The sequence below is a fragment of the Sus scrofa genome, chromosome 1 (genome assembly GCF_054392235.1).
Source record: "Sus scrofa isolate SSC_HxYL_T2T_F1_AM1 chromosome 1, Sscrofa_HxYL_maternal_Yorkshire_Landrace_v2.0, whole genome shotgun sequence".
Taxonomy (NCBI): Eukaryota; Metazoa; Chordata; class Mammalia; order Artiodactyla; family Suidae; genus Sus; species Sus scrofa.
Genome location: NC_139383.1, coordinates 248,006,863 through 248,019,998, shown reverse-complemented (window position 1 = coordinate 248,019,998; position 13,136 = coordinate 248,006,863). Strand labels below are relative to the sequence as shown.

The 13,136-nt window shown below is 41.3% G+C and overlaps 1 protein-coding gene across 20 annotated transcripts in view; it reads left to right on the top strand.

Annotated features, from left to right (window-relative positions):
* Positions 1–13,136, top strand: part of RNF38 (ring finger protein 38) — a 129,676-nt gene that overhangs the window by 62,715 nt on the left and 53,825 nt on the right. For 4 of the 20 annotated variants that reach the window (XM_005660244.4, XM_021066052.2, XM_013993662.3 and 1 more), the window contains exon 1: positions 5,123–5,242. The exons of 5 other annotated variants lie outside the window; for them this stretch is intronic. Coding sequence is in view for 7 of the 15 variants with exons in the window: in XM_005660239.4 (XP_005660296.1) it covers positions 6,113–6,121 (9 nt within the window). In the remaining 8 variants the exon portion in view is untranslated. Of the gene's footprint in view, positions 1–5,122; positions 5,243–5,425; positions 6,122–13,136 lie in introns of those variants that run through there. 11 more of the 20 variants (XM_005660245.4, XM_084989760.1, XM_013993663.3 and 8 more) reach the window with 7 other exon arrangements.

The following is a 13,136-nucleotide window of genomic DNA, read 5'->3' as shown; positions in this document are numbered from 1 at the left end:
ACTATGTCAGAAGTACAAGCCATGAGCTGTGGTGTGGGTCGCAGACAGGGCTCAGATCTGGCTTTGCTGTGGCTGTGGCATAGGCTGGCAGCTGTAGCTCTGATTAGACCCCTAGCCTCCATATGCTGCAGGTGTGGCCCTAAAAAGCAAAATCAATCAATCAATCAATCAAACTCAGCTGTACTGATTATCTATGGCCGTGCAGTTAATAATCATAAAACTCAGTGGTGCAAAGCGTATCTTTTAGTATCTTTCATGGCTCTAGCATTTCCTTCCTCAGCTAGGGGGCTCTTGCTTGGAATTTCTTCCATGTAGTTGCGTTAGATGGTGGCTAAGGCTAGAGTCAGCTTGATGCCTTCATTCACATATCTATTGGTTGATGCTGGTTGTCAGCTGAGACTTCAGCTGGGGCCCTTAGCCTGAGTACCTATATGTAGCATGGGCTTTCTCACAGCATGGCAGCTTGATTCTAAGAGTGACTGTCCCAAGGGAACCATGTAGGTGCTCTGGCCTTTGATGAGCTAATTTCAGTAGTCACAGAGCCTCACTTCCTCAGTATATAAAAAGGGTAGTACAATATGGCATGATTTTATTAGGCATGTAAAGTTGTTTTAACTGCCAAAGAACAATAAATGTAACTCACCCAGTAACAGAAAAACCATGATTATCTTATAGATGCAGAAAATTGTGATAAAATTAAACATCCATGTATGGTAAAATTTTAATGAATTAGAAATAAAGGAGAACGCCCTTGATTTGTTAAAGGGATCTATGAAAAACCTACTGCCAATCTCATACTTAATAGTGAAATGTTGGAAGTTTTCAAGTTTTAGAATAAGACAGAAATGTCTGTTCTCACTGTATCTATTTATCTCTGAGCTGGCGATCCAAGCCAGTGCAGTAAGAAAAGACAAGAGGAAAACATGTTGGAAAGAAAAATTGGTCATTTTCTGCCAACAGAATTCCATGTGTAGAAAACCCGAAAAAATTAAGATAAATTATTAGAATTAATAATTGTAAAATCTAGAATACACCCAAGAGCAAATGTTCAAGACCTTTACAGAAAACTGTGAAGCATTATTAAAAAAAAATGAACAACTCGGGTAAACAGAAGGATGCATCTTACTTGTGGGTTGAAGATTTAATATTGTAAAGATGCCAGTACCACCTAATTCATCTCTAGATCCACTGCAGCCCAATAAAAAAAATCTCAGCAGTTATTCCCTTGTTTTAGAATGGTAGGGCACCAATGTAGACCCAATGACCAGATACATTTGAAGGAACTACAGTATTTATCTGTTTGGTAAGCAATGTATTGGTATATTTTTATTTTAGAAGTTGAGGGTATTTACATGACTCGGGTACTCCAGAAAGAAGTTTTAGTAGTCATTCACAGTTTTCACTTTTGTCATGCAGACGAATTTTTACTTTTTTTATTATTATTAAAGTTTAGTTGATTTACAGTATTGTGCCAATTTCTGCTGTACAGCAAAGTAACCCAGTTATACATACATATATATATACATTCTTTTTCTTAGATTATCTTCCATCGTGGCCTAAGAGATTGGATATAGTTCCCTGTGCTATACAGTAGGACCTCATTGCTTATCCATTCTAACTGTAATAGTTTGCATCTACTAACCCCAGACTCCCAGTCCATCCCACTCCCTCCTGCCTCCCCCTTAGCTTGAAAACAAATTTTATTTTTTTTGTCTTTTTGTTTTGTTTGCCAGTTATTGGGCCGCTCTCACAGCATATGGAGGTTCCCAGGCTAGGGGTCGAATCGGAGCTGTAGCCGCCGGCCTACACCAGAGCCATAGCAACGCAGGATCCAAACCGCATCTGCAGCCTACACCACAGCTCACGGCAACGCTTAATCCACAAAGCAAGGCCAGGGTTCAAACCCGCAGCCTATGGTTCCTAGTCAGATTCATTAACCACTGAGCCATGACAGGAACTTTCTGAAAACAAATTTTAAAGATCAGCCTTGAAGTCAGAATTCTCAAAAAGCTCTTGCTACGAGCAGCTGATTTCCCTACAAGTGCTGTGCTGTCTTCTAGCCACATGTGGCTATTTAAACAATCCTCCTCAGTTCATAGCCCATTTCAAGTGCTTACTCAGCCACATGTGTGTAGCTAATGGCTACCTTTTGGAAGAACACGTTGAACATTTCAATCATTGCAGATTCATTGGACACATCTCCAGCAGGACTGCCCACCTTTTTTGGACAAACACCAATTAAATTTTAGGTGGACTGGGGTTGAGCAACTGCTCTAATTTACTCCCTGCCACATTAGGTGGTCAGTGGCCCACTTTGAAACTTAACCTCCTCATTGGGTGTTTAATATTAGCAGGGCACCAGATTTTCTGGCTAAGAAAAATCAATTAGAGAAGAAATTGGAGTACAGATTCAAACTAATTAACCTTGAGATACAGGTGCATTGTTCACATGTAGATAGACTTCTTGGATGAAGCCCTCAGACCCAGTTAGCTAAGATGTTAACTGTTTGAGAAGGGTGTTCTCAAAGAGTGCCTCATAAAGGATTCACATAAGCCTAAGGGTTAGGAACCCTGGAGGACAGTAATAGACTTTTGCTGCTGAGATTCAGCGCTGAAGGAATCTCTGACTCTTGTGATTGGACAGCTTCCAAATAGTAATTTCCCTCCCTGTTGCCAATTTTTTTTTTTCTATTTCCACCTCTCATCCCATAGCCTGTATCCGAGTAAACAAGGAAAGCTGTTTCATAGTAGTCTGTATTATGGGGGAAAAAAAATTAACAAATAGGGAGTACCCGTTGTGGCTTAGTGGAAATGAATCCGACTAGTATCCATGAGGATGCAGGTTCAATCCTTGGCCTCACTCAGTGGGTTAAGGATCTGGTGTGGCCGTGAGCTGCGGTGTAGGTCGTAGATGTGGCTCGGATCCCACGTTGCTGTGGCTGTGGTGTAGGCTGGCAGCTGTAGCTCTGATTCGACCCCCAGCCTGGGAACTTCCACATGCCATGAGTGTGGGTGGCCCTAAAAAGCAAAGAGGAAGGAAGGAAGGGGAAGAAAGGAGGAAATCACAGAGCGGTCCTTCTTTCCTTTTGTAAGGAAGCTTGTACACCTGAGATTCTGTTGGAAAATCTGTAAGGCTAGGTGAATCCACAGCAGTAAAGGGGGAATTGTGAGGGATTCAGAGAAATGGATTTACATTGGATGCACCTAAAAACGTGGTTGGGATTTATGACTCTATACAATTAAATGAAATTTTAAAAAATACTTTAAAGTTTGGATATAATCATCTCCAAATTGACTGCTTTGGAAGACTGGCAGGGAAGGCTTTGGGGGAAGAATTGGCTAGATAACTGTACTCTATAATGGGTGAGGGGATATATTCATGGGGGTCTATTATCTCATTCTAGTTTCTCTTTGTCCAGGAGTTGTAAAAGCCTGTGATTTTATTGCTGGAATTTTGTGGGGGGGGCGTTGGCTGGGTTTAATTTGTTTATTCAAGTATAGTTGATTTACAATATTAATTTCTGCTGTACAGCAGGTGATTCAGGTTTACGTATATACTTCTTTTTCATAATCTTTTCCATTATGGTTTATCACAGGGTATTGAATATAGTTCTTGTGCTGTACGGTAGAATGTTGTTTATCCAGTCTATATACAGTAGTTTGCATTTGTTAATCCCAAACTCCTAACTGATCCTTTCATCACCCCAACTCCCCCTTGGCACCCACAAGTCTGTTTGCTATGTCTGTGAGTCTGTTTCTTTCGTTCCATAGATAAATTTACTTGTGTCATTTTAGATTCTACATATAAGTGATAGATGGTATTTTTCTTTCTTATTTCACTTGTTATGATAATCTCGATCCCTTCCCTGTTGCTGTAAATGGCATTAGTTACATTCTTTTTTTATGGCTGAGTGGTATTTCATTGTATATATGTACCTCATCTTCTTTATCCATTCATGCATGAATGGACATTTGTTTCCATGTGTTGCCTGTTTTGACTAGTGTTGCTGTGACCATAGAGGTGCGTGTATCTTTTTGAATTATAGTTTTGTCCAGATAGATGCACAGAAGCGAGATTGCTAGATTATATGACAAAACTCAGTTTTTTGAGGAATCTCCATACTGTTTTCCAAAATGGCTGCACCAATTTACATTCCCACCAACACTGTGGGAGAGTTTCCTTTTCTCCATACCTTCTCCTTATTGCTGGAACTTTGAATTCAGCTGTTGCTGAGAACCTGCTATTGTGGTTCAGGCTGTAGGTTTGAAGCTTGGGGTTACAGAGTCAAAACAGTTCAAGCAATCTGATATGGGAGACAAATGTATACAAATAATTACCATTTCGTGTTATTCTCCTTAGAGGTTCCCAGGTTCCTGGAACATCGTTTTAGTATGATTCCCTAGTTTTCCATGAGAGGCAGCTGAGGCCCAGAGCAGGAAAGAGACTGGTTTAGTTAATGCCAAAAGAACTAGAACCTGGCTTTTTTGCTGATTGGACTAAAATATGATCACCATCCTTGAAGACATCATCTAATTCCTATCTAATGCCCACTTTTTCAATAATACCCCCTTGCCTGCCTGCCTTTCCTCTGATACAGCTTATAAACTACTATGTTCTTGTATTTTTTGCGCTTTTATGGAAGATCTTACTTCCTCTTTTAGATTTTGAATGTGATGAGATCTTAAAGAGGAAGCTTCTGTCTTCATACCCATTTCATTTCCAGTCCTCAGCGGGAGTAACTGTCAGGTTTAATTGAGCCGTACAGTTGGACTGGTTGTGTTTGAACCTACCTTTCCATTGTGAGACACCTTGGACAAAAATCATCTCCCTCTATATTAATAAAAATTTCTAACACTTGGGTCACATGAATACATACTGTATTGGGAATTTGAGTGAGATCAGTTACTGTTTGATGGTTTAAGTAGGTGATAGGCAGGGTCGTGCAGATGGGGAGAGAAGTGCGCCTTGAGAGGCTCCGCCCACCCACCGCAGTGGCCTTTCTGGGCGCTGGGGGCGGGGTGGGGGGGGGGCACCAGCGGGCCGGGCGGGGCGGGGCTGCGCATGGGCACTGCACGTCGGCTCTGTTGCCGGAACTAGTCCCAGTCGCGCGCGCCGGGACGCGCGCAGCCCGCCCCGCCCCCTCCCCTGTGGGTGGAAACAAAGGGGGCTCGGTGTGCACAGACCCGCCGAGGGGGAAAGGGGCGGAGCGTCTGGCGGTCTCTCGCTGCTTGTGCTCTTTAGGTTGGTTCTGGCAAGGGGGCGGGGCGGGGGGGAGCGACCCAGACCTAGAAGTGGGAGGGCCGCGTGCTCGCGCATCTTGCGGCCTAGCAGCGAGGTGGGGGGGTATCGCGCGCAACGGAAGGTAGTGCGCCGGCGCACCGCGAGCCTCGTCTGTGAGCACCGGGGCGGGGCACAGCGGGGCGGGGCCCCCCTCGTGCCGCTGTTCGGGGCCGTGCGGCTGCCCGGGCGGTTGGGGCGCGGGGGCGTAGAGGATGGAGCCCCCGAGGCGTTAACCCACTCTGTCAATCCTGGGCCTGCAGCCGTCTTTTCCTGGCGCGGCCCGTGTGATGGTGCCGGGAGGAAGGAAGCGCCGTGACAGCGCCTTGGTCGGAGCCGGGGTTCCGGGGTTGAGGAGGCCCGGGAACGGAGGATCTGCCGAGCTGGCCGCTGGCTGGGCGAGCGGTCACAATAGGAGGCGGCGGCCCAGCGAGGAACCGCGGGAGTAGCCCCGCAGGGCGGAGCCTCTCCTCGCAGGTACTGGCTGCCGAGGCCCCTGGATCCCGCGCGAGGGCGGGACGGGCCGAGCCTCAGGCCATTGGGAGCCTGCGGGTTGTGCTGGAGATGTGGTTAGTCGCTCTTAGGCGGGGCGCGGCCCGGCTCTCTTTGTTCCCGGGGCAGCAATGAGGAGGTTCGGGCGAAGCCCGCGGGAATGTTGGCCCTCGCTCCTCGCTCCCTCCCTTTTTGCCCAGGCGCAGGTGAAATGATGTCACCTTGGAGAACGCGGAACTCGGTTGGAAGGGTACTATTTCGCGTCCTTCTGCCTCCGTGGGTTTCTGAACAGGCTGCATTTTGTTTTCAGGGGATGGAAGTTCTTCATTTTAGGGTCGAAGAATGATTGAGGTTGGTTTTGAACCCAGAGTTTTTCAAATTACTGAGGCCCAAAGGGAATAAAGTTTTTTTTTTTTTACGCGCGTAGGACTCGTAAGGGACCTTGTTTTTTCTTTGTGCTGCAAAAATGATCTATACCATTAACATTAAAGGTTGGATATGCTAACTCTGCCATTGTAAATAGAAACAATGTAATCATGAATTGCCTTTTCCGTTTTCTTAAGGGACGCACTTAATATATGACAATTTAAGTGTATGCAACTCATTCACAGTCGTTTCTTACCTTAGAATTACAAGCTTTTTTGGGTCTTACTTGGCCTTGATCACAAGTACTGTTAACACAAGTACCACAAAATTCCTTTAAAGAGCCAGCAGTTCTGGTAACTAGGCTTGATTTTTTTTCTTTTCAATCCATCTTCTCAGTTTTTAAGGAATCAAAACAATGCAGATCTAGGGAGAGTTGGGATCAAAGTAGTTTCTGCCTTGCATGAGGAAGAATTTGGACTTCTATAGAAGTAAAAATACAGGACCAAATAGAGGTGTCAGATCCCTTGCAGTGCAGCTGGTATGTACTTGTATTAAAAAGATGAAATTACTGACTGGATTTTTAAGTGGGAATTGTATCATCTAAGGTCCTCATTTCTCCAGTTCTTGCTGGCTCGTAAATATGTTGGCATAGTATATTTCATTTTTTGAAAACCTCTTAAACCTTAAGTCTCTTCATTATAGGGGTTCAATTTTAAGTTTATGATTTTCTGTAAGGCTGTTTCTAAGAGGTTCGGTGGTCTTTAGAGGCTACGTTTAAATTTAAATTTTGCCACAAACTAGCCATGTGGGCCTCAGTTCCTCATCTGTAAAATATGAGTGTTGGATTTAAGTGATCTCTGTGGTCCTTCCACGTCTGCTATCTTAGTGACTCTGGAAGGTGGTTTCTTATATACTTACTGAGTTTTCTATACCCATTCTATTTTTATAGCTAAACAAGTTGGCAGTTACTAATTTGAATAAATATCGAACATTTTCTGTACTAGAGCAACCTGATTTTTGAGGAAGGTTGGTTGAGGATGGCACATATAGATATCACTGAATATGTTAGCATCATAATGTAGAGTGTAGGCCTATTGTGTTTCTGCCAGCTGCTTTGGATGAGGCTTTTCGTTACATCGCCAGACTTTTTATTTGTGTCCCCCTTTGCACTTTTTTTCTCCCTGAGAGTGGGAAGTACGAGTGAGAAATCCTAAGATAAAAGTCTCTCAGATGATTGAGCAGTGTGGAAAGATTATTGGTCAAGATTATCTTTACCTTCTACTTCCAGTCTATTCCATCTGTTTCTCTTTGTGCTGCCCCAGTTTTGTTGAGGCCACCACTGTTTTGTACTTCATTTTGTTGCAGAGTTAGTTCTTGATTAGGCCTGTGATTGCTGTGTTAGTGTCTGGGCCTGCTTACTAGCTTTCTGGTTGTTTTCCTACTAACCACATACATTGGACATCTGTTTTCATGTGGTATCTGCTTTGGTTAAATCATAGCTTGCTGTGTTTTTTTCTCTGAACAGAGTATACAGAGTGTAAGCACACATTTGAACTCTATGATTGGATTGCAGTTCATTTGTTTAGCAAATGTTAAATTCCTAAATTGAGATTGTCTACCTGGAGATCAAGCAAATGTTCAAACTCTATAGTAAACTAAGAAATTTGAGCAAATAGACAAAAGGGGACCATGTACACAGTTATCCCCCCCACACAGCTCTTCTGTTGTTTCATGTTCCTTTATAAAAGATCTAAACTTTTACCTTACCTTCTCCATTCTATGTTAAGGAACCTTTTTTTTTTTTTTTTGCTATTTCTTGGGCCGCTTCTGCGGCATATGGAGGTTCCCAGGCTAGGGGTTGAATCGGAGCTGTAGCCACCGGCCTACGCCAGAGCCACAGCAACGCAGGATCCGAGCCGCGTCTGCAACCTACACCACAGCTCACAGCAACGCCGGATCCTTAACCCACTGAGCAAGGGCAGGGACCGAACCTGCAACCTCATGGTTCCTAGTCGGATTCGTTAACCACTGTGCCACGACAGGAACTCCTTTTTTTTTTTTTTTTTTTTTTGTTAAGAAACCTTTTTGTCTTCATTTGTTCTTTTTGAATTGCTCCTCTCTAGATTGAGTCTCTTCAAGGGCAAGAAATAGTTTCTTTTCTTTTCTTTCTTTCTTTTTAGTATTTAGCACATAGCAGACAATCAATGAATATTTGAATTATTTTTATTTAGTAAGAATTATAAAGAGCTCAGTCATACTTCATCCTATCAAGTGTGTGTGTGTGTATATATATATGTATGTGTGTGTGTAAACTTTTTATCGATTTGGACTGGTCATGGTCTAGATATTTTCCAAATCCATGTAATTTTTAGAGATAAATACTGAAGATGTTTTAGAGCAAGCAACTGTGAGGTTACCAGCTTAAGTAAAATGATTTTAAACACACTTTTTTGAGGGGAAAATAATCCTTCTGTGGGCAAATCTGGATTGTGGAAATGAAGGAAAGAAAAATTTATTAAAGAATCTGTAACTCTTTTCCTAACCTTTACGTTCACCTGCTCAATACATATAGTGGTCAGAGACCTCCTTAGTTGTAGGGTCCTCCCTTCCCCATGATCTGTGGGACTGTATAGGGTGGGAAAGGAGGGTGGAGCCTTTGAACTATTATCATCAACCTTGGTTCTGCTCTATTCCCAGAGACAGGGGCTCAGTTTGCCTTAACTCAAGAATGGGAATAATAGTTTATTTTTTTTAACGAGTGTTCCAACACTCATTGGACAACAATGATCCTCCCTGGGTAAGTAGTACCAGTTCTTGAATGATTTGTTTGTTTATTTTTTTGGCTGCCCAGCAGCATATGGAATTCTTGGGCCAACGATCCACAGTTGTGACCTATGCTGCAGCTGCAGCAACACAGAATCCTTAACACATTGTGCTGGGCTGGGGATTCGGCTTGCCTCCCAGGGCTCCAGAGCCTCTGCCCATCCTCCCACTCCACAGCTGGAACTCCTTGAATGGTTTAATGACTGCAGGATTGTCCACCAAGCACGTATACCCATAATCTTACTTAGCAGATAATGATTCGTTAAACATTTTGTTTAATTCTAGTTCCCTTTTAAATTATTGCTATAATGTGATGAACATACTTGTGTATAAGGCTTTTCTCATTTTGAAATATAACCAGAGAATTTATCAGATGAAAGATGAGTGATTCCAGCTGTTAAGTTATTGATAACATCTACCTGATTGATTACTTTCCAGGAGATGAACATTGGCTATCTTGGAAGCAGTGAGACTATCCAGATATTTTTAGATAATTTGGATTTGACCTCTTCATTTTTTAGGTGCCCAGATTTGGACCTAGAGGAGTAAGAGATTTGTTGGAGTCAACACCAAGTACCTGAATCATCATCTTTCCCCCCTTTCTATTAGCCTGTGATTTGAGTGCCTTTGAGCAGTTGGTATGCAGCTTGTAATGGTGAACAGTTTTTTTGTTTTTCCCAGAGAGTAATGTAGCCATTTTGGAAAGGGCTGTTTGGACTTTTAAGCAATTTATTTTGTAGAAAGTATGTTATTTAATACTGATGTAGTGGTCATACACCTGTATGCATCCTCTATTTCAGTTTCATGAAAAAAATTTAAATGAGTGAAGAAGGAAGCTGTCATCAGAAGTGATTTTGGAGGAAGTGTATTCTAGGACTATATTTGGACCTTAGTCCTATGTTATTTTTAGCACAATAATTAATAATACTATCCTAAGACAGAGTTTGAATTGTTGGTTGTATTATGGTTCCCAAGACAGGGAAAGGCTGCATTAAACAGAAGATATTCATAAAATAGTAATATGTTGGTACTTAAAAGATGAACTTGTTTTCTGTAATTTTAGTCTTATGAAACAGAAAACAGTTATGGTGGATGAATTAGTCATACAGTTATATGTAAATAAACATTCAAAATGAGAAATGAGGAGAGTTGCAAATTCAGCATCATCTCAGGGGTGTTTTCATGGCAGGATTTTTAAAATACAGGTTGCATCCTGAGAGAAGGCTGAAGTTACTGTATTGATAGGTTAGGGGAAAATAGAACTATATCGATTTTCAGGTATAGTATAACTTCAGTAATTTTAACTGAAGGAGAGTTAGGGAAGTAGTGAAAGTTTATGTCAGAAACAATTTACAAGGAAACAAATTTATTTATAAATACTTAAAATAGCTTTAAATAGGCCTGGTAGAGTAGTTTTTACTAATCCAACTAGATAGATTATAAAGAAGAATGTTATTTTTTAAATTCTTCAACTAGAAGGTGGATTAGTAGGTTGAATTGGAACCTTAGAGCCTGATAGATTTGACTTCAAATTATGGCTCTGGTGTTCATGAGGTGTTTCCCATTAAACTAGTCAGTTAACCATAACTTGCAGCATGTAAAGACCAGAAAGCCCAGCCCAGTTCAGTTATTGGGATGAAGTTTATTATCATCAGATTGGGGTTTTAAAAACTGCTTTATTGTGTAGTTAAAAATGTGTCAATTTATATCTTTCATAATCAAATTAACACAGCTATAATTCCGGAGAAGAAACTGTCCTTGAGGATAGTACAACAATTTGATTCTATTGCTTACATGTATGTTGTGTTTTCCATTGTGTGTGACAAAGTACCGCAAATTTAGTAGCTTAAAACACAACTCTTACTATTTCCATGGATCAGAGTCCTGGTATGGGTGAGCTGTAGGATCCTCTGTTCCGGGTCTTATTTGGCTGGAGTTGTGATTTCATTAGCGACTTCTTCCAAACTCACTGATTTGATGGTATTATATGGTTCTTGTGGTTATAGGACTGAGGTCTCCGATTTTCTTGCTGTCAACTGGTGACGACTCTTAGCTCCCAGAGAGTACCCTCAGGTCTCTACCGTGTGACCCCCTTCATGTGTGCCTTTTCAAAACATAGCAAAATCTCTTTAAAAGGGGCTCAGCTTCTCTTCTGAGAGCTTTCTCTGATTAAGACAGGCCTACCTAGGATAATTTCCCTTTTGATATCTTAAAATTAACTGCCTTGGAATCTTAATTCTATCTGACAATCTCTTCACCTCTGTGAAAGGTTTTGTGTATGTTACATCATATACTTTGATGTAATCACAGGAATGAAATTCACCATATTTACAGTTCTACCTACAACCAGGGAGGGTGGCTTAGACAGGAGATAACACACCAGAGATGGGAATCCTGGATGCCATCTTAGAGTTCACCCTTCCTTTCCTCTTCCTCTCCCTCAGACTCCTACCACCCCCACTGTTACCCTGCACATTAACTCTGTATGAGTTTATTTTATCCAGTGGGAGCATCTCATTTTGATCAAATTCATGTATCATTTTGTCCCAGATCTATTTTGTTGTTGTTGTTGTTGTTGTTGTTATTTTGTTTTCAATTGACCCAAGACATGTGTAAGTTCTTGGGTCAGGGAATCGAACCCATCCCTCAGCAGTGACCCAAGCCGCAGAAGAGACTAGGCTGGATCCAAAAGCCACTGAGCCACCAGGGAACTCCCTAAAACTACCTGAATTATCTATAGGATTTGAATAGCTTTTCTTCACTGTATTGTTTTCCCTTTTTGTACAAACGGAGATCTGCCCAAAGGAAATTGTTGTAGGTAGGAAAGACATTATGCCTGAAAATGATTAACTTGTGAACCTAGGGGCCAGGGTTTGCCAGTTTTTCACTTGTGTATTACTGAAATCTGTTTTTCCAGCCAGCTCCTTGTACTAGCAGTTTGTAAGAGTGCTACTCAGGCTTTGTAAGTTTTTAAGACTGCTTTAGGTATGATAGTTGAAGGTAGATGGCCTTATTAAAACATCCTTTAAACATACTTACAGTGTAAATTACAAGCTTAAGATTGCAGAAAGAATATGAAGCCTACATAAAGGAACAGACCACTTTGAGAGAGAGAATTGCTTTAAAGTGGTAAAAGCAATAGATTGAGGTGTCAGGAATGTGAAATAGACATTTTTTTTTTAATGTTGAAAATAGACTTCTCCCTATGAAATATTTCATACTCTTGGCTTCAGATAAACCCCAAACTCCTAACTCTATTCTAATTTTTACCTGTGTTATGGCGTTTAAAACATTTCCTGTAGTTGGCTCCTTGCATCTGTTTTTCAACTAGAATAAGCTCCTTGAGCATGGGATCTATATTATCTTTTCTAACATAATTCTTTGCTTATAGGAGGCAGTCAGTAAATGTTCCTTGTGCCATTCATACCTCATCACAGTGGTAAAGGATATTAGCACCTTCATGTTTATAGTACCCATTAGTTTGTGTCCCAAAACATTTTGTGAAGCAAGTACAAATGAATTCTAAAGTTACTGCCTTGAGGTGCTTTGCTTTTAATCCTAGGAAGTAATTTTACTCTTAGCAAAAGATTTGGTTATCTGTTTACCAGGCTCGTAGCAAAACTAGAAACAAAATTTTATAAGGGGCTAAAGAATGTTATTAAAGCAGGATTATTCATATAATTAGCCTGCCGCTTTATGATCTGTCCCTGCCTTGCTCTCTGGCTGCTTTCATACTGACCAGTTATACTGAACATTTTTTAGTTTCTTGACTACACTGTTTCTTATCAGTTACTTCTCCATAGCACCACTGCAGACCATTATCAGAGAAAGATGGTACTTTTTATACTGTACAGTGGTTTGCTTTTGTTTCTTTTTTATGGTATTACATTTTTTAAAAAAGTTCTTGAAGGTAGGAGACCATAACTATTTTTATAGTTTAGTGTGTGTCACAGAAGAGGCACTTATATGTAAGGGAATGGATGAGGCAGTGAAACTAAAAACAGCCTTAAAGCACATGGTCTTTAGTGTAGGGACAAGCAAATCTTAACCCCCAAGGGCAGTTAGTTCATTCCACAGCACTGGGATTTAAACATGCTGTAGATTAAGTATTTACATATGAGTTTAATGGGATTAGTTCCCAGTCTAGTCAAGCATTTGCTTTGGGGCTTATGATCTT